This window comes from Pterocles gutturalis, unplaced genomic scaffold (assembly GCF_000699245.1).
Source record: "Pterocles gutturalis isolate BGI_N339 unplaced genomic scaffold, ASM69924v1 scaffold1932, whole genome shotgun sequence".
NCBI lineage: Eukaryota > Metazoa > Chordata > Aves > Pterocliformes > Pteroclidae > Pterocles > Pterocles gutturalis.
The window spans coordinates 84,930-111,677 of NW_010114989.1; the positions used below are offsets into that span (position 1 = coordinate 84,930).

Sequence of the window (26,748 nt, forward strand, 5' to 3'; positions counted from 1 at the left end):
GAAAGAAACGAAAAACTGAAGAGATCAATCCTGAAATCATGCATTTTTGGGTCGTGAACAAACATGATATTTTATTAGTGTTATAGCAATTTTTAACCTTGCAGATTCCCTTTTCTTGGAAAAAAAGGAAACAAAAGGGCCTGCCATAAGCGTTTTCCATAGAATTACATGTCAGTTTCTGCCGTTGGGTATTTTAATTGTGAATGACTTTATGCTGCTTCATTTGCTAGCACAGAGGTGATTCCTCAGGAACCTGTTATCAGGAAAGTCAGTACAGCATGATCTGTAATCAGTGTCATTATGCTAGAAATAGCCACTTGCTCAATGGAGGAAGTAAACCATACCTGTATGGCTAAATGCACAGCTCAGGACGAACAGCATGAGTTCAACTCTGCCAGGTTAGTGTGCCGTGCATTCAGCACAGGAAGAAGACCTGTCGTAACTCTGCCAATAAAATACTACAGGTCATGCAAGTCATTGTGGAATTGAGTGACCTTTGAATGAGCGTGATCAGCACCAAGGCAGAGGGCTTGTTATTTCTGTCTTGGAAAGCCTGAACTGCCCTCAAGCCAAATATCAAATTGTCCGAAATGGATCACTAAAAACTGGGATAGAAAATATTTAGAGAAGAAGTCACTACCTCAGGAGTGTACCTGCAGTGAAGAAGCCCCGCTGGGCTTGCTGCTCACAGGGAAGAGGTACCTGTGTTCTGCTGTGGGTGCAGGAGGACTGGCAGAAGGTGCTGTGACAGAGACGCTGCAGTCAGCTCCCAGGGGAGTGAGCCTGTGCCTCCCAGTGCTCCAGCCCACTAGAAACACTGATGGAGAGGAGTTCTTGCTGGGCCACCCTGCCAGGGCCCCTGCTTGTCAGGTTTTCCTAACCTGTTTTAGCAGGCAGTTTACTTTTCTCTGAGTTGTTTCCTTCCTTTTGCTCCCCCTGCCTTCGCTTTCTGCACATTAATTCTGTTGTCTATAAACTGTACCTCCATCTGAAAAGAAACAAAGTTTTTCTCTCCCTGTGCCTTGTTTGTGACAAGAAGTGTTCCAAGCCTGCTGGCATTCCTTCAACATGCAATTTTAATTCTGTCAGTCAGTAGACTTTTTTCTTACCCTTTTATTTCATGCTTTTTATGCCAGGATTATGTAGCGTCTTCAGTCCTAGAAACATGATACTACTCTTTCTGCCTAGAATGCAATTTTTCTTGCATTTATTATTTGGATGTGCTTCATGTATCCTTCACCTTACCTTTGCTGATTCTCAGCATCTATCAGTTGCCTCTTCTTTGCTCAGTTTCTTTTATCATGAGGATTTTCACTTCACCTACCTCCCCCTGCTGCCGGTGCAGAATTTGAGCCCTCCCTTCCCAGGGGCTGGCTGGTTCAGGAGGTTCCTTCTTGGAGGCTTCATGGAGTCCAGACCTCCTGTATCTTTGGCAATACCAGCACTGATAAGGGTAAATAATGTTAGGTGAACCATTTTCAAACTCTGACTGTGACACAGCCATTTGACTGGCTGGTGCAGTTCCAGTTTAAGCATTTTGCCAGCAGTACTGTAGATGTAAGAAATCCTATGTTTGTTAGCGCTGGCTGAACCTCCTGGCGCAAGAATGTTTTTGTTGTAGGATTTCTTTAAAACCAGACAGCCTTGTAACTCTTTCAGTCCAGAAGAATCATGGCTCTCCAGAATGCTTGCTCAGACAGAGGTGTTATGTGTAGTGTTGTACACTTGTCCCAGGCTCTCATCACTTTTAAACCATTTTCAAAGTTTAATTCTTCACTCTTTTGGTTTTATATGGAAATATGAATTCCTGCATAAGGATGAAACATGAATGAATTAGTTGTCTATTTTGTTATTTCATGTAGTATATGAGCCATTTTTCTTCTTTTTTTTTTCTTTTCCCCACCCCACTCCAGCAGTGTGCAGGGTAGAAGGGAACAGGACCCATATGTCAGTGGTCTAGGATGGCCAGTGAAGGCTCCAACATCCCAAGTCCTGTGGTCCGTCAGATTGACAAGCAGTTTCTGATTTGCAGCATATGCCTGGACCGTTACAAGAACCCCAAAGTACTTCCCTGCTTGCACACTTTCTGTGAGAGGTAAGTCCTTTCTTCATGCTTGTAACTAGGCATTTGTGTCTTGCAACAAGCACAGAACTCTGCATCATTTAGTGGACAGAGACTTTCCTCTTTACTTGTAAAGGTCATGTTAAGGCACAATAAAGTCTGTGAAGGCTGGAGAGGCAGGGATGTAGAAAAACACTGTTATTTTTGTCAGGCAGGAAGAAGAGACAGCAGCGGAATGTTTACAATACATTCCCTTTATGCAAGAATAAATAAAAAGTAAATGTGGTGAAACTAATGAATACAGTTACAACAGTGTGAAAGATGATGGCAGTCAGAATTTGGACCTCAACTTAATAGTCTCAAATTTATACTGATTATTCTATAAATAGAAACAATAAAAACCTTTCTTTGTTGATTTACTAAGCGGTGAAATAATTATCCCATCCTTTTATGTCCAAGGGTTAGATGTGATATATGCATTATTAATAACTGGTGATTAAGTGTCTTCATTATTCTGTAGCTTGGTTGACTGAAATAGAAAAGCTCTGAAAAGAGATGTAATAAAACAGCAACCTGCCTTCTACTGTATTCAGCTGAATGAATTCAATACACCTAGTGATACTTTAATGTTATATTATCTATCAAATGGTGGAGAGAATACAGCATCTGGAGAAGAGTTATCTGAAGAATTGTTGGATAAAATTATTTACCTCATGATGGGATGCAACTCTGTGGATTATATATTGAATGGCATGAGAATTATAATAAATTGTTTTGTGTGTGAACATTTAGTTCTGGAGATTTCCACCTCTCAGAATTGTGGTGTGTGTATCTAATTTTGGACAGCGTGAAAAAAAAAAAAAAAGGTGGATTTCTGAGTGTGTCGGATGAAACAGTCTTTTGTAGAAGAATAGGAAACCTCAACTTTACTGAATTCAGCAGTGAAACTCTCACTGAAGTCAGTGAAGTCAAGATTTTCACCACCGTGTCTTAAGTTTCTTGACTCCAGTTCATGTGTAAATCCTAAAGTCAGCTTCTGGTTTTCACTGTAATCCTCTTACGCTGATCTGGTTATGGAGAGAGGCTGGAAGAACTCTTCCAGTGCACTGCTGATGTACAAAGCCTAAGCTCTCCTTTCACAGAGCCCTTACTGGGGGTCAGGAGGAGAGCTGCCAAGGGATGAAGAGTGGTGCTAGCAAAGCCCATGGAAGTGAATACGAGTTGTGTAGCTGTGCGAGGTCACACTTTCTTGGTTGGTATCTCATGAGGAATTTGGTGTAGCACTGCTCCTCTTTTAGACTCCTGAAGAACCGCCTTCTGCAAAGCTCCCTGTGCTCACAGGACTATACTGAATTGCTCATTGCAGTTGAGTGTTGCATATCCAGCAGGTTTTGATTTTCAAGGCCAAAAGTGTCACTGTCACCTGGACCAGTCTGTTGCATATTGTTATACCGCATATCACAGAACCTTTGTGTCAGATTTTTGCAGTTGGGTGTTGCATATCCAGCAGCTTTTGATTTTTCAAGGCCAAAAGTGGCACTGTCACCTGGACCAGTCTGTTGCATATTGTTATACCGCATATCACAGAACCTTTGTGTCAGATTTATATTCTGTGAAATTTAGTTTTTCTTTAAAAAACCCCAACATCCCTCCCCCCATCAAATATAAACAAACAAAACTCTCATCTGAAACTCCCCTTAACATAAACTGTTATAACCTAGGACATACTTCTCTACATAGGAAAGAGAGCTCTGTTGATTCTGGCTAACAGCCAAATAACTTTCCTAATTTAAATAAATGGAAATATTTCCATTGGTTTCATTGGGACCAGGTTATAGCTCTGAAAAACTAAACCCACAAATATAAGTTAATAAAGGAGATTCTATTGGAAAGATAAGGGTCAACCACCAGTTAGTCAGTTAAAGGCACAGACTCAAATACTTGATGCAATCGCTTCACGTCTGTCAAATTTTATTTGATAGTTTATCATTTTTACTATTCCTGTGAGCAGGATGCAGTAGATGTCTAAAAGCATGGATCCACTCTGCACCAGTATCTCAAAGAAAGGCACATACCTCTTACAAGGATGTCCACTTATTGAACCTTTTTTCATGTTGCAGAGGAAAAAAGATTTAAAGGAAAAAAAAAGAATCCCCATAACCACTTTTATTTATGAAGCCTGGTGAGGCACGTTTCCTTTTATGTAGGGGCAGCACTGTTTCAAACCAGTTCCTAAACTGAAGGGAGTTGTTTTCCTCTTTGATGATACTTTGTCTCTCTCTTTCTCCCCTTCCACCTCCCTTGCCATAGGTGCTTACAGAATTACATTCCAGCCCATAGCTTAACCCTTTCTTGCCCCGTGTGCCGCCAGACCTCCATTCTGCCAGAGAAGGGGGTTTCTGCACTCCAGAACAACTTCTTTATCACCAACCTGATGGATGTCCTGCAACGAACGCCGGACAGCAGCATTGAAGAGTCTTCCATCTTGGAGACTGTCACTGCTGTTGCTGCGGGCAAACCGCTCTCCTGCCCCAATCACGATGGAAATGTAAGTGAGATGAACTCTTGTGATATGTACAAGTACTGATATATACCTACTGGTCTGGTTTGTTATGGATATTTTGTTCTCAAAAAGTAGTGGGGGATTTGGAATCACACTAGTTCTTTGATTTTATAATATGTCAACAAAAGAGAAGGGATTCTTAAAATTAACTCAAATGCTCTTAGTGGAGCATCTTAAAGTAGACAGGATATTATTTCATGTTGCCAATCATCTGGGATGATACTGTCTTTTAGCACATTTGGTCAACATTGTTGTCCTGCAGGCGCTGAACCTTGTGCCTTTGCCTCTTTGAGATAGGTTTCCATAGCTCTCTTATTTGTAGACAACTATCACCATGGGAAATTGTGGGCTTGTTTAGTCAGCCTGTGTCAGGGACCTTATAAGCTTAACTGACCTGAACACTGAGGCAATACAAAAAGCTATGTGAACAGATTAACATGGAGCAAAGTGAAAGGGTGTCCTAGCTCAGGAGGCTTTGGGGGTGGGCACAGGCTAGAAACAGAGAAGCTCTGTTTATCCTGAAGTGTTTTGTGCATCTCATGTATCAGTCCTTGGAGGCTACTTTGTTTTTTTTCCCCCAAACCTACATTTTTGCCCAGCATCCCCCCACATATACCCTCAAATCATATCAGTGTATTCATTGGCAAGTCCCCTCAAGTCAGTAAGTATCCCCAGATTATTACAAGGACAGCTCTAACTCTGGTTAGTTCATAATTTTCAATGCTAACCTGTATGGCTTCATGGTAGGCATAGGAGCTCCTATTTCATAGCCAAGCTTATTGCAAACATGTAAGTAGACCACATAGCATCGCTCAGCTTTGCTGTGTTGTGAACAGAATGCTGTGCTTCTATGCGAGCCAAGAAATATGTGCCGGTATTTTAAGACTATTTTCTGGGAATATTTTATGTGATACTTTATTTCTGGGAATATTTTATATGATAGTTTAGGTATATAGGTTGTATAGAAATAATTCAGCTGATAGGTAATGATTACTCTTACAGAGGAACAGTTCAGTTCCCTCTCCTTTACTGACCTGCTGGAATTGTGTGGAACTGATATGCTGTGCACTCTGATTAATGAATAACTGGTGTAACTTTTTAAATGTGTACAACACCTATGTGTGTGTAGTGGTTACTGATTAATACATTCCTAGTTTTTATTTGCATTTCATTTGCTCTCCTTAAAACTAATCATTGTTCTTTTCTGATCTAGCAATTGTGATAGGAAACATTTGATTGTGAAATGCAGAAAATAGTCAAAGTGAGATGTTACTTGTTTCGCATTTTACATTATCAGCTGATGACTCTTTGGGTGCACTTAGGAAAAAAACCTGGTTTGCCTACAATTGAAAATACATCACATTATAGCTCTCTGAGAACTCCTTTCTAGGGAAAGGTGGGTTTCTAAGTCCTCTAGACCAAACTTTCTTGGCTGGCCTTGAAACATAGCATGCCTTTTAGGATGCTGAGTAGCGTGTGATGGGAGTATCTTCTTGCTTCAGTAAGTATCTGGGAGGGCTGGGGACAGGCTGAGGGTGACTACAATTTAAAGCTTTGTAAGCTAGGAAATTAAAAGCTAAAATGCACACATTAGTCTTTACGATGGGAGGAGCTGAGATGAGCTTTGGGGAGAGCTGCTTGAGGCTGGCCAGATGGGTCTGGCTGAAGGGCAGGGTGCTCAGGGCAAGGTGCTGGGCACCTCAGGCCTCACTGAGGAAATGGGCTTTAGCTGGCCTCCTGGGTACACAGTGCGAGGGCACTGTGTGGCAAGGAGCAAGTGCCTGGCTGCTGGCAGCTTTGCTGGGGGCTTCAGGGAGAGAGAGAGGTTTGAGGTGGTAGCTGAAGGAGGATGCCTTCACAAAACCAGCAGTCATTCTGCATTGAATCATCTCTCCATTAATTTTTACATGTTGCTTTGGGTAGGGTCAGACTCATTGTATTTTTACTACCAACGGAAACGTTTGCATCAAGTATATTCAATTTAAATATTACCAGATTTTTTTTGTCTTAGCTTGGAAATAAATTTCCGTTTAAACAATTCTTTTTCATTCTCTCTAGTCATGCTAGATTTAAACCTCTCTCATTAAGATCAGATAGAAACTGATGCACAGATACTTCCTCATTGTCTTGCCTGTCTGCTTGTAACTTAGCCTTCCTCAGGCCATGTAGATTAGATACTTTCCCTTCCAGTTGGTCTCTTATTCCCACCACTCATATTTTCCATACACCTGTGTGTATCCTATTCCTTCTGCGCACATCCTCTCATCCTCTGTTGTGGCATCTTTGTTGTGCGTGTTCTTATGAAAAATGAAACTTTGTTTGTAATATCTTAACACGAGAGATGGTTTCCTGTGCTTGAACTATAAACAAATGTTTCCTCATATTCACCCAACACAGAGCACAAATAGACGTTCTTGTTAAATCAGGGTAATAGGGTACCTATGTTATGGAATTTTGAACCTAACAGAAGATTCTTATCTCCTATCTACACATTAAAATAAGATTGGCTTTATTTTCTGCTGCTAAACATCTGCAGCTCTTGTTGGATATAAGCATCCTGGTTTGAAAACATTGGTCTACAGTCATTTAGGGACCGGGTCTGACAGCCAAAATGGGGAAGAGTGTGAAATTGTAGGTCCATTACTTCATAATATGTAACGAGTGGTGTATCTTCTTTGCAGTCACCCATCCTGAAAAGTCCATGCTTGGGTTTTATTTGAATTTGAAGTGAAAGCCAGACTAGAGCCTAGGATCCATGCTTTTACAGGTGCAATGTACTTTCTGCCTACAGAGTATAACAAGAGAGCATACCTGATACTAAACGTTTGTAACAGGAGAGTATGCCTTATCTCTGACTAGCTTTTTCTCAAAAGATCACAGAATAGCTTGGTAGGTTGACAAGTATGAGATCTTGTCTAGAAAAACATTTCCGAACTTGTGCAGGTGTTGCTTACTGCCTGTATGCTTCTCTTAGAAGAATAAAAAAAGCACCTATCCTTGGTGTTGTAATGAAGTGACTTCATAACACACCTGTTAAACCTTGTTTTTTCTCCTCACCTCTGTATTTCCCGCCATGTTGCTTACCCATGTATCCCATTAAAGTGTAATCTAATTTTTTCTTTACTCTGCAATATTCAGTGTGTCACTGAGGCTAAATAAAAAATTCAGAAAGTCAGTGTTAGACTCTTAATGAGCATTAGAACTAATAAACTGAGCTCACTGCTGACAAAAATTTTATTTTCTCACCAAGAACATTTAATACAGTTAGGAAGCAATAGTGTGACTGATGCAATCATATCTGACTGAATTGGAAAGTCATGTAAGGGATTTGGGTGGCTCACTTGTATGTAAGCATGTTGTTTAAGTCATGACAGCCTTGAAAATCTTTTTTAAAAATTTGCTTAAAGCTTTCAGGTTTACAACATGGGTAAGACAAAAGCTATGACTAGGGAGAACAAAAGCCCACATTCTAAATTTTACCAGGTATCTGGGAAGTGCCCTCAGGTAATCCAAACTTATATTCTCCTAAAAGCCAAAATGTGCAAAGGTAAGGTACACACTAGCCCCCTGGGACAGAGGAATTAAGCATGTGTGTGAGATGAGGAAGGCAGCTGGCAAAGAGCAGACTCATCATTTTTCTCTGGACTGCTGTTTTAATTCGAACAAATAGCAGAGGATGAACAGTGTGATTATTCAAATGTGATTTTAGATAAGGGGGTTGTTATTGGTGAGAGCCTTTTTCTCAACACCTGAACTTTGAAGGACTGGAATTAGTGTGCTCTGGCTTTGTCAGATTTAATTCAGGAGTACCTGCATCCTTGATTATGCAAATGAAAAAGTTTCTGTAAATTCAGTTAAATTACAGTAGTGAAGATATACATGGGTCTCTAATTAGATCATTGTGCTGAAATATGTTGGTCTGGTTTAAGGTGGAGTTAGTAGATAGCATTTCAGAACCAGTGGGTATTAATTCACATTCCATTATAGCTGATGGGAATGTTCTCATTGATTTCAGTGGAAACAGAGCTGAAGCCAATGTTGGATGCTGTAGTATATCCTGCCCAAGAGCTCTCTTCAATTTGGAAAGGAGGGGTTCAGGCAAACGTTTTTTTTTCTGAGAAAAAGGCAAACTTGTTATCATGAAAGCTTTCTGTGAATGTCACAAAATGTGATTCTCATGTTGGGCATGGAGGGGAGAGAGGAAAAGCCAGTATACGTGTCTGTCTGTAGTTAGAAATTAATTTTACCTGATTAAGAAATGCTAGACAAAATCTTCAGAAATCAGCTTATCTAGGCACTTGAAGCCTGAATTGCATTAGTACTAGGTTTTCTTTCTCCTTCACCTATGGCACAAGCCAAAGACTTTAAATGGGAAATGAAAGCTGCTTTGCTCAAAACATTTTGAATTGGCTGAGGCAAAGAAGACTATTTTTGTGTGGACATACCCATTAGGTCTTTGTGGTCTGCTTGCTATTACCATTCTAGCTTATGTAATTCTCTGGTGCTTGAATAAAGAAGAAAGTTGATTAGGCTAAAATTTAATATGCCAATGAGAAGCTTTCTCTCTTATATATGCTGCTGCAAATATAATGCTGTTTATTATGAGGTGTTCAATAGGAAGCAGAAATATTTAATTACTCTAATCATTGTATCCAAAGATAAAAATATTGAATAAGGGCTTCTTAAAATATGTTGAAGCTAAGTGTTAAATTATGAAGAGGCAGAAAGATGAACTTTTGACACTCATCCAAAATAATTTTCCTTTTTACCATATATTGTTCCTTTTGATTGTTTCTGGTTGTAAATTTTTTAAGTCTTTCAAAAGAATTTAAATCCTAAACTCGGTTAAACTCATTTCCTCGATGCACTGTAAGACTGCATCTCATCTTAGTGCCTACCAAAGTAATTGTCAGGCCTCAGAGGACCTACTGCTGTGAGACTGCTAAATTCACAGTGACTGGAGTAGTGTTGATGGGGGTTGTCATTGTTTAGAAGGTCTACTTTTTTTTTTTTCCTGGTGATACATTTGATCTTACGCAGTTTATTTGGAGCAGCTTTTAAATTTTCTCTTAAGTGGCTTTCATGAATGGCCAGCAAATGACTGAACCCTCATCACATGTGAATCCCATATCTTGTGAACTGAGATAAGAGAGGAGAATGGGAATACGACAGAAAGAAGCTTATCAGAGGAAAATCCCTATTAATGCTAATAAGCCACATGCAAATCATTGTTCTTACTTCCTCCTCCTAATTCTCAAGATGACTTTGAGCAGCCAGCTACTTTGCATGGTGCTGTTACAGGTCTCTCTGCTCACCTGAAAACAGACAGTTCTACAGAACCATCTTGTCAGACAACATCTCCAGCACAATCTTTATGCAAGAGGTCTGAGTGCCAGAAGTATCAGCCAAGTTGATTGAGATTCTTATGCAATGTTCTGAATGCAAGAGAGCTGCCAATGTCTTGCTTTGAAGCATATACTATGAGCTCCCTTATGTACTTTTAATAAGCCTAAAATGCTTTGTGATCAAGGACTTCCTAGGTGTAAAATAAAGTCTCATGCTGATTTTGAATATATGTGCATTATTTGACTAACATATGATTTTGGGCACAGCACTTTTCTGTTTCTTTCCCTTCATGAATATATTCAAAACTTTGGGTATTTATTACATGTAAAGATCTTTATTTATCTCCAGGCAGCATTTCACTGGGTACACAACAGGTTGAAACAATCTCCTCCTCTTTCAAGTGTAGATCAGGAGTCTTATTATAATCTCAGATATGAGGTTTTGATGGTTTTAAGGGATTAGTAATGGGATATGGAGATTTTTCCCTGCAGCACGTTGGTTCATTCAGGGTACTTTTCTCTAACAAATAAACATGCTGTTCGGTGAACTCCATCGAGTTCATGTTCCACAGGTGGTCCTGTTATGAAAAACAGACCAAGTTTACCCTTTCTTTGGCAGGCCCTCTGGGGAGACTAAGGATTGAGCTAGCGAGAGGACTTTTGAATACCCTGTATTTTTGAGTTGTTTCACAGAGTATTTGAGAGAGACACCAAAACTTACTATTACAAAGTACAGAGATTATGTTTGGGCCAGCCTCAAAGTCCAGCATTCTGTTCCCAGGATGCTGTTCTGACACTTTCTGATAGAATAAAATACATTTAAACCAGCATTTTGACATGAAATATATAACAGCCGTCTTTTAGGCAGTAAATTATTGGAGTCCAGGAAAGAAGAAACTTTGTCTCAGGGCTTGGATAATAGCATGAGTTCAAGATGTAGTAAGATGTGCTTTGAGTAATGTTACTGCTGCCATGTTTGAATTTAGAGTTGTGCATTTTTCCAGGTGATGGAGTTTTACTGCCAGTCCTGCGAGACAGCCATGTGCCAGGAGTGTACAGAGGGAGAGCACGCAGAGCATCCCACGGTACCACTCAAGGATGTGGTGGAGCAACACAAGGCTTCCCTCCAAGTCCAGTTGGATGCTGTCAACAAAAGGTATGAAGACTCCACTGATTATTTTCCATTTTCAGTTCTACCACTGGCTTCCTGTGTTACCTTGGGTAGATATTTTAATGTGCTGGTGCCATGGACCTTTACCTAGAAAACAGGGATAGTGAGGCTAGCATAAGGAAAAAAATCCATTGAGTGTGATGCAGTGGGGGATTAGAGAAAAGAGCAAAAAATTCCTGTCTGTCTTTCACAAAACAGATGCCACTAGAAATGCAAGTGTCCTGCAAAGAAGGGGCATAAAATGTTAAGGAGAAAAGTACTAGCCAGTCATGAATTTCATGATATATAAATAATACAGGATGCTTAAAAGACTAGTACACACACTATGATGTCAGAAAGGCTAAAAAAGCCTGAAAAAGTGGGGTAGATCTAATTATATCTACCCGAGAAGATACACTTGCATAAAGACAGGGGATCCAAGGCCACCTTGTTGGAAATGCTTGAAATCTAATGGATTTCCACAAGGGAGCCTTATTTTATCAGACCACTGTGTGGTTATAAAAGGAATGAACTGGGAAATAACGGAGTTTAAAGACAGCCTGCTGATGAGATTGTTTCGTCAAAAGATATCAGGGCAAGGGCCAATGTTTAATGACTTTTCAAACAGCAATCTTTGTAATTTAATCCCTCTCTCAGGCTTCCAGAGATTGACTCAGCACTTCATTTTATATCTGAAATCATACACCAGTTAACCAACCAAAAGGCTAGCATTGTAGATGACATTCATTCCACTTTTGATGAACTCCAGAAGACTTTAAATGTGCGAAAGAGCGTGCTGCTTATGGAACTGGAAGTGAATTATGGCCTTAAACACAAAGTAAGATGCATGTTTTGTTTCAGTGAAAAACTATTAATTTAATCAACCAGTTTTTACAAATGATGCAGGATGCCAGTTTGGCAAATTGTGTCTGAGATCCCTCGGAGAACTTTGTCTTCCTGAAAAAAATGATGCAGAGCCTTGCTTCTGGCTGCCCAGCTATATAAATGGTATCCAGACCCTGTATGGGCAGGTAGCCCTTCGTGCATGGTGTGTGAGGATCTGAAATGGCCAACACACTAAGCAGGCATCTGCTTAAAGCCAACACGGGGATGTGCAGATGACAATAAGGGAACACCAAAGGAAAGTCTGAAATCCTTGGGCTACAATTCTGTGACACTCTCCCCCCACCCCCCGAAGATACAGGCCAAACAATTTCTGCTGAAGAACTGAGCAAGGCTTACTGTTTTGCTTTAAAGCACTGCTTTCCTTTCAAATGCCTGGTAGCATATTTCATGTTAGATATCCCTGGTTGGAACACATAAATATTGCAGGGATATCTCACTTTCTCAGGGGCATGCAGAGAGCAATAGACTCCAGAGCTGTACTCACTCCTTTTCTTATATCTGGGTGATTGAATCTTGCGTTTTTTCCCTGTATTGTCAACTAAGCTTCAGAGGAAGAAAACAGAAATCTGCTGTTTTACAAAGAGAAGCCTCTAGCCTGGTGGGTAGAGTTTTTGTTTAGGATTAAAGTCTGAATCAGGCAAAGAAATAATTTAGTCCTTGTCTTCCTGGGCATCAGTTGTCTGTTCTATATAAAAGAAAGCTCTCTTCCCTCAAAGTAGCCTTTAAAAAAAAATAGCATCAACAACTGAAGTTTCAAGAGTGCCTGATAATATTTGCATCTTTGGGCTTTCTCTGCGATTGCTCCAGATGTCTGAAGTAGAGGAATGCTGCATTCCTGGATCTGGAACAGGCTCAATCATTAGGAAGGTATTGAACTGCTGGGCCTGTGAAAATGGAGGAATTCTAACATGTGTACCCTGTAAGATGTGTACTTTCAGGAACACAGGGATCCCAAAACCCATGGGGCATCGAATTTAATGATCTCCAGAGCTAAGACACAGCTGAGGAGCTTTTAGCATAAGAAATTTGGACTTGGATCCCAGATTCATCTAAACATATCCAATATGTCACAAAAACTTATTTTCTTAGCAAGCAAATATACTCAGGGTGTGTACAAAGTTCACACAAGATGGAATATGTTGTTAAATTAACTCATTTAAAGGTATTTTTAAAAGTTTAAAAACTGTTTTGGTAATTAGAGAACTTAATTTTTACAAAGCTGCACATAAACAGTAAAAGAGGCATCTGCCCTGTAAAAAAGAACGATTGGAATTGGATTTTGCTTTTGAATGAGTAGTAGTCCTGTGAAATAATTCAAACCCAAGTATTGCATCATTCTGATCATGTACTTTGCAAAAACAAAAAAATGGAAGGGTTGCACTTTACTGAAAGAAAGTTGGCGATTCTGTTTCAGTTGTCCAACGGACTGAAAGAGACCTCATGTAAAATAAACACATTTTAAATATTAGTTATGATAGGGCTGAATACTTTCCATCCTTGTAATGAAAGAAAACTATAGTGAGAAAATAATGGTTTTAAAATGTAGCTGCACATTGTCTTCCTCCTCAGTTTGTGGTTCATTATCCCAAGCATATGGGGTTTTGTCACCCTAGGTCTTTATTATCTGTGCTCTGTTTAACTACTTGTGTCCTGGAATAAAGACAAGGCAGATTAGAAATGCCTTGTATTGAATTCTGTGAAGTTTATAGATGCCTAGAAATACAGATAATTTGAAACTTCAATGTAGTCTTGAAATTTGTTCATTCTGTTTTGCTTGTAAAAGATTTTGTGGTGTTATCACTTTCCCATATCAGTAATTCATCAGCTTGGATTTTCTCCAGTGAGAGAGAAACAGCTAGCTTTGTAAAATCCAGAAGAAAAGTGCCCTTAGAATGCAGTGTCATTACGTGGTGTTTCTCAGTAAGGGAAGAGTATCTCATAGCAATACATATACCCAGTCTGTAAATTTATTTTAAAATAAATTGAAATGTTTCATAAATATTTGCTTTACAGTGATGGTCAGCAAAATAACTTCTCTGACCCACAGTAATGTCTGTGCCCTAGTTCTTCTCTGTTGGAAGAACATACCACGTATGTGACTGAGTACTTTGGTTTGGGGATTTCATCAGTGGAGAGCAGGGGGAGGTAGCTGGAATGTTTGGTTTTTCCTGACTGTCATGAATTTCTCTGCTAGGTTGTTATAATTCAGGGATCCTTTTTCCAATTCATTGCAAAACTGGTTATAAAAAACCACGTTAGCCTTGTTCCCAGCCCACACCTAACAATTCTGAGGTTAATACTGTTTCAAGGATTTTAGATGGAGGGCCAGAACTGAGACTATAATAAAAGTTCTTTCTCAGTCTTAAATATAGAGTAGCTACTTGCTGCCCACCAAAATTTCAGGCTACTCAACTCTTCCCAGTATCCACAACCCATCCTTTACATTTTGCTTTCCTGCCTGCTGAAACTGGGGAATCAACTTACAGCTTCTGCTGAGGAGGCCTCACCTTTCTTCACTTATTTAGATAAAGAATCACGCTTTTCCTTGGGATGGGTGTACAGATCTTGAGAGTGCCTTCTTGTCTGTCTCCATAGAGGCATAATGCAAGGTTTCCCTTGGCTCTGAAGAAATAGTTTCAAGAAGTTTCTTGGAGCCTTCCTTCCTTATTAATAAGCCTGATGACTCCAAAATATCCCTGTCTCTGTGCACACAGCTCAGTTCCCAGTAACTATCTCATTAACTGTGACTGCTGAGAGATGGAGAAGCTTCTACTTGATTAAAAAAACAAACAAACACAAAACCAAAAAACAAAACCCCAAACCAACCAAACAAACACAAAAACCCAAGACAGACAGGTGGGGCAATAATTCAGTCTAGTGTGACAGTGGATCTGTGAAACCTTGAAGACCCCAAAGAGGGTATATCTTTTGTGTTTTAGCATGATATTCCAAGAACATGTAGGGAATCAATGTGATACTTTTTCTAAAATGAAAATTTAAAACAAACTCTAAAATAACACACTATAAATTGGGTTTCTACAAAGGCATTCAGGTATGAGGCATGCTACATCTTGCGAGTATACCTCTTGTACCATGATGCAAATCTGGTGTTTGGTAATGCACACAGGTCCTCCAGACACAGCTGGATACCTTACTTGAAGGACAAGAAAGCATTAAAAGTTGCAGCAACTTTACGGCCCAAGCACTCAACCACGGCACTGAAACTGAAGTTCTGCTGGTGAAGAAGCAAATGAGTGACAAGCTGAATGAACTGGCTGAGCGGGACTTCCCGTTGCAGCCACGTGAAAATGATCAGTTGGACTTCATAGTGGAAACAGAAGGCCTGAAGAAGTCCATTCACAATCTGGGGACTATTTTAACCACCAATGCTGTTGCCTCTGAAACAGTTGCCACAGGTGAGGGGCTGAGACAGACGGTGATCGGACAGCCCATGTCTGTTACCATCACAACTAAGGACAAAGATGGGGAGCTCTGTAAATCTGGGAATGCTTACCTCACTGCTGAACTGAGCACACCTGATGGGAGTGTAGCGGATGGAGAAATACTTGACAATAAAAATGGCACTTACGAATTTTTGTATACTGTTCAGAAAGAAGGAGACTTCACTCTGTCACTGAGACTTTATGATCAACATATCAAGGGCAGCCCGTTCAAACTTAAAGTGGTCAGATCAGCAGATGTGTCCCCTACCACTGAAGGCGTTAAGAGGCGTGTTAAATCTCCCGGCAGTGGTCATGTGAAGCAGAAAGCTGTGAAAAGACCCGCAAGCATGTACAGCACTGGCAAAAGAAAAGAGAATCCCATTGAAGATGATTTGATCTTCAGAGTAGGTAGGTGACTTGTCTGCTCCCTATTGACATACTTTAAAATAGTTCAGGGAATTTAGAAATTCAGTGATTTTAAGGTTAAAGCTGTAAGCAGACCAACGTGATATCTTTAGGCCTCTTGACCACATGTTTCAGAAATTCTGTTTGCAGCAAATATTTAATTGGAATTTAGGTTGAGAAATGCATACATTTGATTTGGACTAAAATATTTTACCACCTCTTCTGTACTCTGTTGTTCATCATAAAATGAAAATAGAATCAATGTTACAGATTAGATAAAATTACTTCTTTAAGAAGTTGCATGGCAAGAAGTAGGAGGTCTCCTTCTCTAAAACTATTGCTGTAAAGATTAATCTAATTAATTAACCTGGAACTATACATGCTAAATCCTGTAGTCTTATATAGTTATTTCATTATGTCAGCATAGGACAAAATTACAATTTACTTTATTTTCTTTTTTTTCCCCCAATATCTAAATATGTTTGATTCTTTATATAGTGTTATGTTATCTCTAAATCTGTGGACTTCTAATGCTTGGTAAAAATATAAAATCTTAGGTTATTTACTCTGATTTTCTTTCAGGTCTTTTGATGTCCTCTGTTTTTAAGCTATATAATAATTCATAATTTTAAAAGTCAGTATCATATTTATATAATGTCTGCTTATATAGTTAGAAAATACTTTTCACTTTGCACAACTAAAGAAAAAAGCAAATTAATTCTTAATATGTAAAGTCAGGATTTCAGCAGCATGTGTTACCAAGTTTGACAATCAGTCAGCAAGGTGGCTTTCCCCTTTGTAGGTGAGAATAGATGGTGATTAATCCTGGAGGGTTTTTAGGTAATTCTATTGAAAATTGATCTGCACACCATTTGTCAGTTGGTTAGCCCTGTCCATCTGATTTCTTATGTGTCAGTATTTCTAAGATCCCTTACTGTGATAGAGTACATGCAATGACATAATGGTTTTCTATCAGAAAATGTATTCAGCAAGTGTGCTTTGCTTGCTGAATAGGACAGTACCATGTAAGCTTGGGATGGAGCTACTCATAAAGTGACCAGCCTTTCCCAGATGGCGAGTGCACTTCCCTGTAAGGTAAATAGCCCCATAAATAGAACAACTCAAAGCATTTTTTACAAAGGCAATGATATCCAGCTTTATTGTCACTAAGGTGAACTTTTATGGTGACTGCTGGGTCAAAAGTTACAAACACGTTATAGAACAATTCATACTGAAGTCAAGCCAGCCCCATTCAGTAGTAACCATGCTTTATCGTCCAAAACTTGTAGGTGACCTTTGTGAAATTAGTACGTAGCCATAGCCCTTCCTCTAGGAGGAGGCTGTTCTTGTTACAAAAGCTATTGCTGTAGTCACCACCAGCAGAGACCCTGTTAGCAATTCAGTGGAGAGAGAAGCCCTTGCACAGGGCAAAATGATAAGCCTCATGTTCCTGCTGGAATGGAAAGGGACCTGTGGCTCTTCCCAAATGCACTTGCACTGCTGCTACTGGTGAGAGTGGCAGAGGGTATGTATAAATGTAGCCTAGATATTTTTTGGGTCCTGTTTTGAGACAGGGTTAAACAAAACAGTTAAGAATAATGTCTGAATTCTCGATAGAAAGAAAACATCTCTCTGATCCCTTCTGGAATGGTTACGGCATGTTGTATGCTAGACAGGGAAGGTGTTGGATGGACAGATTCAGGCAGAAAGACTCAGTGGGTCTGTAGCAGGTAGGAGCAGGATAAGGTACACTGTGCCTGTGAGTAACAGGGGAGCTCTGTTACACCTTGTGTCTGACACCTCCACTGAATCCTAAGCTCTCTTGTTCACATATAACAAGCATTAATTTGTCCTGGTGTAGAAATCATAGATCTAAATACTTTTCTTTAAAAAAAATCCAGAAATTATTTAAAAACTGTTAATAATTTTATTGCAAGGCTTTTGATATGGATTAAAGTGATTTCAGCTTGTAATTTCTGCTTCTGTGCTCCCTGCTTCTAGTGAGCAGTTTCTAGCCTGACTACCAAATAGTGGTATGGCTCTGGTTTGGGTTTTGGTGGTGGTTGTTTGATTTTTATTTTTTTTTAAAAAACCATTCTCTCCCAACACACTATAAACTGTAGAAGTCTTAAACATTCTCCAAAAAGTGCAGTGTTCTTTCTTTTTGTTGTGATGCCATCATGACCCTGTGCTTTATTTTGGAGTTCTGCCTCCTCCCCTTCTTCACCACTCTATCCCCCCAAAAAAGAAGAGAAGATAATTAGAACAAGGACTACACGTCTCAGAGCTTTTGCTTGATGAAACCTCTCAGGAGTGTCCACGTTTGGAATAAGTGGATTGCTATTTTATTGAAAAACTGAGCTACACGTTCAGTTCTCAGCCACTCATTTCACAGAGTGACCCTACATAGAGATGTCCCTCTGGGCTTCTGTGGGCTTATGTATGTATTGTCTGAAAGGTCTCTAAAGCCATTGCAGCTGTAATGCTCCAGCTTTTTATACTCTTCCAAAATATGTGAAATTAATGAAGCCAGGTAAAATTTCTGACATTTTCACAGGGATTGCCTTCATGGATCTAAGAGTTTATTTAGTTCCAGTTTCAGCTCACTTCAAAACGTTAACATTTGTTTCATTAGATGAGGTAATGTAAAATAAAGTTTACCGCTGTTTCCCAGCAAAACTTTGTGTATTTTGAACCCATTGTTGAATTCCTGGTAGCCCTGGCCAAATCTGCATTTGTATTTTAAACTGGGCAGGATAAATCTTGTATTTGGGCTGCCAGAAGCTCATACAGCTGTGTTAGAGAGCCATTCTGTAATATTCCCATGGGCACCCAAGTATACAGAGTATGCTATTGTATATATGCTGATATATGGGCTTTTATGCACAAGTAAATTGATCAAGTCCTAGCAGGAGATTGTTCTTGTGCTAGTATTAACAGAGACCGTGTTAATACAACATTAGTACAGTTAAGTGCTTTCGTTCATGGGGAATTGTGCATTGTGTCTTTTGCCAATTCAATGTTATTCATGGCTTTTAAAATAGCATGTGGTTCTGTTCAGACATTTTAAGCTCAAGCTATTGACTATGCATTCATACATTCATTTAATTAATTATTTACAAGAACAGGGAATTTCTTACTTCCTCCTTTTCTCTCTCAATAACTTATACCCTCAACCTTTTTTTTAACTTTTTTTTTTTTTAAACAGGCGTGATGTCTAAGAATGTGTCCATGCAGTATCTGTGTAGCATGTACTTAGTTCATACAAATGAAAACAAGAATGTGATTATGATACCCAGAAAATAATTGTTGTGCAATGGTTTTTGCTACCTCTACAAGTGGTAGGAAGACTGACATGCGAACGAAGGCTCCTGCTTTTGTGCCTTAGACCCATGCTGAGCAGAGGCAGATGGAGGTGAGGGATGTTCACAGTATCGGCCACTTCCACCTTCCCTGGTAAACCCCTCCCATGTCCTCCAAAGCAGGGCTAAGAGCCACGGCTGGCGTCAGTTAGCTGCTCTGTCCAGGACCCCATCTTGTGCCATATGCCTTGGTATTTTTTCTCTTCTGGCACTTTTCCTGACTGGGTTCTTTGATACCATTTAGCAGTAGTGGTGCCATTTCCCACTTTAACTGCTTTTTCTTCATTTATTTATTCTTGGGATTGGCATCAGATACAGCCAGATGGAGAGCTGGCTCTCTGCTAGAAAGTTCAATTTTCCTTTTCCTCAGACTATGTTTAGTTGTCTGTTCAGTCATGTAACAGAGGACCTAAGTTTAGCTGGTACATTCAATGCGTGCAGTTCACTCTGTTTTAAAAGAAAAAAGAAAAAAGTGTCTTTAACAGTTTGATCTGTCTGCCTCCTTTCCAGGTGCAGTTGTCATCTGGTCTGTTATCAGTGCTAAAATCAAATCAGAGCCTTATTGTGAATTTGTGCATACCCAGCTGTGGTGGCTGGGGCTCTGTGGCACAAGCACGGCTTGGAGGTGGTCTTGGCCAAGCTTTTAGGGACAGATGCTGTGAATAGCAAATTAATACAAATCAGCCCAATCTTCACTACCAACAGTGTGTGGAAGTATCTGTCAGAGCTCCTACTGAATTATTCATTCCTCTTTAAAGGTTACAAACATTGTGTGCCTTCATCCAACGGACTGATTGATTTTAAAACTTAGATTTGCATGGGAACTTGGATTAGAAACACTGACATTTATTTTACAATAAGCACATAGCTTGTTAGCAATCTGATTTGGGACAGCTTTACTACAGAGCCTTTTACGTTTCAGCTGTGTCTGTTATGAGAGAGGGCATCACATCCTCATAACGTGTAAGATTAGACTAAAAAACTTTTGGCTCTCTAAGGACAAAAGAAATGAAGCTAGGGAACAGGAAAACAACTCCTTGATACCTGTGTATGCAGTATGTATGTAGACCTTTCCATGCTGTTTAGTTTTATCCTTTTTTTTCAGTACCACATAGAGAACAGTCCAAGAAGCATTTGAAGTGTTGCAGGCAGGAAAAAAAATGGTATTTACAAAACATGTTATGGCTACTTGCAACCTTTAAAATCTCCTCATTAATCTGTAATTTTTCTGCAGGGATTTTGTCTCTCTGAATCCATTCCCTTCCTGCTGGGGGCAGTGACATGGTTTTTCTTTGTGTTTTAGGAAGATGGTAAATCTAGGTTAGCAAGCAAAGAGGTTATTATTCATATTAGCAAAATTTAGAAATCAAAAAAAGTCCCCTTCTATTACGAGAACTGAAAATGTACGTTGTAGAACAAGTTTGTCCAGACACCCAGCACTTGCAGAGCAGATTCTTATTGCAGTTATATGATGTAATTTTTAACATCTCCTGTGATGTTAATGGGCTTTTAGATTTCTTCCCTTCTTTTTGGTGAGATTCAATTTGGCCTGTATTGTGCAAGAATAAAAGATTGAAATTATGAAGCATTTTATGTCTGCTAGATTGTCTTGAGCTGAAAATGGATACTCTTTTGTTGAAAGCATATCTTCAAATAACCAATTAATTTAAATTGGTTTGTGCAGGCTATGCTCAGTAATACCAGAAGGAATTAGATAGGGCTAAGGCAAATCTGATTGTTTATTTAGAGAATTGTATATAAAGATGGTATAAAAGGAGCTATTCCACAAGCTACAGATTTGCTTCCCAATAACTCTCTTTGGCCTGCCTCTCCCAGTCTCCAGCAGCTTGCCACAGAAGCTGCAGTAAAATGTCTGTCTTCTCCTCCTTTGTGCCCTGCGGTAGCTCAGAACAGGAGGGAGGAAAGGCTGGGCAAAGACAGGCACAAAAGATGCAGTCTTTCATCTCCAAACCAGGCTGCTTGGGAAACATTAGAATAAGGATCCTACAAGCGTTCTCTGGTCCTAGCCCTGTGCATTGGAAATGTTGGTTCCCCCCTAGGCTCAGGAGTGATGGGAGAACAGAAGACAAAGCATGGGTTGCCTTGCTATAGAGGGGTGGTATCCTCCAGTAGAAGAGTTGCTGAAGTCTCTCTCAGACAGGTATGTTTATAGGGCAGGAGTCTCTACTTATGAGGAGGAGCTATCAACCTCTGGTACTGGGGACTTCGTTGAAGGAGCCTGCTTTTTACAGAGCGCTGGCATGCTTTACTACAAGCTTTTCTCTCGTCATTGGAGCTGCTGCCACTGCCTGTGCTTGGATTCAGACTTTGTTGGTGTAGTGAATTATTCAAATCAGAATGTTCAAAGTTATCTGTTTTCCTCTTGAACATAAATTAGGAAATAAGCTGTGTTTCACTAACCTCAGCTTTCTTCTTCAGAGAAATTTGTCCTGCTGCAGAGGGGCTTGTGTGCAAATTAGGACCTATGTGATGGGCTTACTAGGTGCAAAGCACTATGTACAAGGATGTTGTATGGCTATGAATTTCATCTGCATGCTGTGTTAATAAATTATTATTTCTAAAATTTACTGCAAAGTGTGACTATAGTATTCCTGGGTAGTTTCTTCTGTTTTTCATTTGATGTGTGTTTACAAGGTCCCACTGAAGAACACTCTGAGTAACTCTTTATGTAGGTCTCTCTTATCTTTAAAAATTAAATTCCTTGACTTACAACAACATTTTTCTAAGCAGAAAGAGCATACATTCCATAAGATTTGTGCTAGTTAGTTCCAGATGCTTTAGCTTATGCCTCCTCTTTTCTAACAAATGTTTTCCCTTTACTCTCAGTAGTAAAAGGAATGTTTCTCCCTTTTCACCCATTCTCTTTGGCTAACAGGCAAAAAGGAAACATATCATGTGCATATGGTGGAAAAAATTTACTGCATGCATCCCTCAGGCACTGCTCATTAAAAGAATACACAGAAATGGCTCAAGTAACTGACTATTCCCTGAATAGGTACCTTCCCCTTGCAGTAGAAAAATTTAGAAGTATTTGCCTTGTTTAGAGGATGGAGCATATGGAGTTCAAGAAAACAAGCCTTGAAACAAAGGGACATGCTCACAGAACCAAGTACAGAGGAATTACATGTTACTTGTTAGCCAGTGACAGAAAATACGCATCCCACAGCCATCACCACAGCAGAAACAAGGGTTGTTAAGAGCTTGCACATCCCCAATGAAAGGTAAATACAAATTAGAGCTAATATGTATGTCTTATATTGGGCACCACACTCAGAAAGGTGTTAATCACTGAGCTCCAGGATATTTTTGACTAAATGCAGGCTTTTTGGTTAAACCCATATATTGAAACCAATTAATGTCTGATAGGCAGCCAGTGAATGCTTGTAAAAATACTTACCAGGAAAAATAGTGCTGCATCCAAGTCTTGGAAAGAACAGCTTATAAAGTATTTTTGTCTCAAAATCCATTCATTCATTATGAATAACCTTGGGGTCCAAGATCATAATTGCAGTCTTGTCTAAAGACCCTTGAGCCTTCCTTACAAACAAAGCAAGAATTTGGATGCTGTTCATGTGCTCCAGGTGTAATTTGGACCAGCCACTTCAGGGCTGACCTTTTAAAGACATCAGTTTGTTGTGTGACTCTCTTCAGAACGTCTCAGAACAAATATATCTGTAATGAGGCATCTAAACTTAATGAACTTTTGCAAAAATTTGCCATTTTACAGATCCTTATCCCCTTTAGCGACCTGGGAAAAGATGAACAGTTCTATGTAAATCACTATTTCATTTGTCCTGAGTAAAAATGGGACCTCTCTGTGTGTATACTGCTTTATTAGAACAATCTAAGCTCTTTGTAGAAGCATTCAGTCTCCAGGTGTTGGTCTTCATTGGCCCACATGTCCCAATCATTCAAAACCAGTTCTTCATCTGCATTTCCCTTTTAAGGCAATATTTAAAACCTATGGTTGAAAACTGTGTATGTGTGGATAGGAAACTTCCCAGGCTTGAATTGTGGATCTGTTACTGAGATGGTTCTTTGAAGTTGTAGCAGTGATAAGAACTCTTCTAAATTAAAATCTATAGATCAAAGATGTAATACATGCATGTGTTGAAACTTAAGTCCTAACGGATTAGTTCTGTCTAACCTGATTTCTTATGTGCTTTATGTTCAATGTAGGCACCAAAGGAAGAAACAAAGGGGAATTTACAAATCTTCAAGGTGTAGCTGCATCTACAAATGGAAAAATATTAATAGCAGACAGTAACAACCAGTGTGTGCAGGTATGAGGATATTCTATTTCCTCCCCCACCCCCACGCCTTCCTTCTTGGTACTCCAGGAAAGACACATTTTGTACAATTCAAGCAGATAAAGAAAATACGGAGGAAGCTCACCTTGTTTATCATCCATTATCATTCCATCTTCTTGACCTGCAGCTATCTTTTTCAGATCTACCCTCTATCTAGTATGTATATCAGAGTTTTATTTCCCTTCCTTATGATGTTTAGCAATGAATGAAGAAAACAAGTGGTGCAATAATCTGGAAGAATGCCTTCTTGTGAATATCATTTTACAGTGTAAATTTATCACTCCATGTTTCCAAATAGAAATTGGGGGCAAGGTGCCACAAATATAATTTTGTAAGCAAATACAACTACAAAAATAAACATGTAGATGTCATTTTCAAATGGCTTTGAGTCTACTTAATTGACTTTTCTTTCTGACATCACGATCAAATCTCTTCTGTGGTAGCACTCCTGACACCCATGATTTCTTAGCTTTTGTAAACTGTGCGAAAATCAAACTGTATTTTTGCTTGTGATGCATCTTTTTTACCATTAACAATTTGTCATCACTCTTCAGGCTGCCCATGTGGTAGCAATGAACAAGGCAGCAGTGTGTGCCTTGTTCTTTGGTATGTGAGAACCAGCAAGCCACATGCAGTAAGAACTCGTTTCCCGGCCTTTTCAAAGAGACGGAGTCAAATATTCATGAGCACCCTCACACTTTGTAATTTGCAATCACTTCAGAGGAACTTCAGTGTCTAATTACATGGCTTGGGGACACAACCAGTGGACTGAATTTTGTGTGGCTAAAGCATCTCTCAGGAAATGGCCTAGTACTTATCCCTAAGTCAAATAATTACATTTTGAAATTCTTTTTAAGCTTCTATTCCTATGTTTTTTACAGACTTAGTGTCTGACTATGGCCACGTCACTCAGTGCCTCAGTTTCCTCATTTCTAATATGAGTATAATACCAATTCCTTCCAGCTGAGAGGGACACTGTGAAGCTTAATTCACTAATGTTTGTAAATTACTTTGAGATCACTGAAGAAACAGTGCAATGTAAGTGCAGAGAACTACTTTTTCTTTTTTTTTTTTTTTTTTTTGAAATTAGGGTCCAGGTAGAAGCCTTTTCTTAAATTAAGCATATCACTTTCAAATATGGACTGTGAAAAAAAGCGTCATGTTCTGAACTCTCTTCCTGACTATAGTGTTCATTAGTGACTTGCTAATATCTAAGGTCCAAGAAACAGATAATCTTATTTTGCAGACTTAATTTTAAAATTAATGTTTTCTGTTACAGATATTTTCCAATGATGGTCAGTTCAAGACCCGTTTTGGCATACGAGGAAGGTCTCCTGGCCAGTTGCAGCGGCCAACAGGAGTGGCTGTGCATCCCAGTGGTGACATCATTATTGCAGATTATGATAACAAATGGGTTAGCATATTCTCATCAGATGGAAAATTTAAGGTATGAGTTACCATGTGAACTCCCCTGAGCTTTCTCTGTCTTACAAAGGAATGCAAAGTAATGTAGGGGTTTTTTTTTGTCAAAAAACTGCATAATTTGCTTCTAACTTAGTCTGAATGCCATTGTTGTGATGTGGAAACCCATGACACAGCCACATATAATTAATAGGAAGAGATCACAGCTGTGATGTTAACGTTATACCAAACAGAGATGATATGTTCCATTTTACAGCGCTACGTGCTAGGTGCTTGGATGCCTGTCTGTAACTTTTAGTTGAGGACAGCCAATGCAATTAAGTCTAGTTGGACTAGATCAACCACCTTCATATTATTAGTATTCTGATTAAACAGAAAGGTGTGTGCACGTATGTATATACGCACAGACATAAAAATTTATGAGGAGGACCTGAGGCTCCTCATAAATGTCTTCAGTGACATATGGAGGAGAAAATAAGGTAGCAGAATGATGATTATTTTTTCTATTTACTCCATACATATCAGCAAATTGAGTGTATAATTAATGTATGATCCTGTTGGTAAGAAATGCAAGGAAGGGCAACCCAGGATACTGTTCAAGTGCTACAGCACAGACAGGAGTGTTTTAGGTGGCATGATGTGCACTGGAAAAACTGAAAGGCAAAAGTAATGTCTTAGGTTTCAGAAATCAGAAGTTCTGAGAAAAGTGTACCTCTTACTTGCACAGCAACTCTGATCCCTTTAATAGGAGTAAAATAAGAAGGCAACTGCTGTACTACACTGATGCTTACCAACCTGCAATATTTATTTTGCTTGGGTTCAGGTGCAATTCCAAAGAGAATTAAGGGTTGCCTCTATTTGGTGCTTTTCTCTGAATGCATTTTACTGAGTCTGGCGATGCATGCTAGAAATAGCCACCAATAGCAGAGGTTAGTAGTACATGCTGTTCACTGAGACAAAGGACCTGCAGGGAAATCTCTACCATGGTTACTTAGTTCTAGAGTCCTGCATTGGAAAGAAATTGCCTGTTTGGCTAATTTTCTGTCAGCCTCATGACCAAAAACTCAGGTCCTGAGCTGCTCATGTGTGTACCAAGAAATGGCCTTCCTTTGAGCAGTCTTTGCAAAGTGACAAATTCTGTAGCAAACGGGCAATTGCGCTTGCATGGTCCTTGGTGACCTCTGTCTGGGAAAGAGGTATGTACAGTTTTAAAAGTATCCAGATCCTGCGTAGACTTGAAGCTAAAATAAAACAATGTCAATATGCAATGCAAGTGTTAAAAAAGTATAAATTACTTGCATTTGCAGAGTATGTGATTTTCCTTGTCAAGCAGTTTTGAAAATGTACAGCTGCACAGGAAAACCTTGGTTTTGGCTGAAGTCCTTGAATGAAATGAAGACACCAAACCAAACCAAAGAAAGATGTAATTTAGTTAGGAATCCAAATACTCTGAGTAACCTAAGTGTGTTTTAAATTATTATTAACATTGTTAATGTGAACTGGCTTGATCTGGAACCAGAGCATGGAGGGCTTGTTTTCCTTCCTTCTCAAGACATGCTGTTAATCCAGCATTTCAGATGGTGCCAGCTCTGGAGGAAAAAGCCATGGCTCTGGAGGAGCCAGGACCCTATGTCCTATATACTATAAGCAAGGAGACATTGAGAAAAATGAATTATCAAGGCAGCTCCTCTGATGTGTTGCTTAGCTTTGTTTTTAGTCAACGTTTTTGTTGGATTGTAAGAGCTATGTAAAGTTGGCA

General features: G+C 39.4%; 1 protein-coding gene across 2 annotated transcripts in view; it reads left to right on the forward strand.

The window, feature by feature from the left end:
- The window catches only part of TRIM2 (tripartite motif containing 2), a 38,786-nt gene that overhangs the window by 3,082 nt on the left and 8,956 nt on the right, over positions 1-26,748 (forward strand). For both annotated transcript variants that reach the window (XM_010074993.1, XM_010074994.1), the window contains exons 2-8: positions 1,914-2,095; positions 4,373-4,610; positions 10,975-11,126; positions 11,778-11,958; positions 15,154-15,877; positions 23,437-23,540; positions 24,847-25,014. In XM_010074993.1, coding sequence (XP_010073295.1) covers positions 1,962-2,095; positions 4,373-4,610; positions 10,975-11,126; positions 11,778-11,958; positions 15,154-15,877; positions 23,437-23,540; positions 24,847-25,014 — 1,701 coding nt within the window. In that variant the 5' untranslated portion in view covers positions 1,914-1,961. The remainder of the gene's footprint in view (positions 1-1,913; positions 2,096-4,372; positions 4,611-10,974; positions 11,127-11,777; positions 11,959-15,153; positions 15,878-23,436; positions 23,541-24,846; positions 25,015-26,748) is intronic.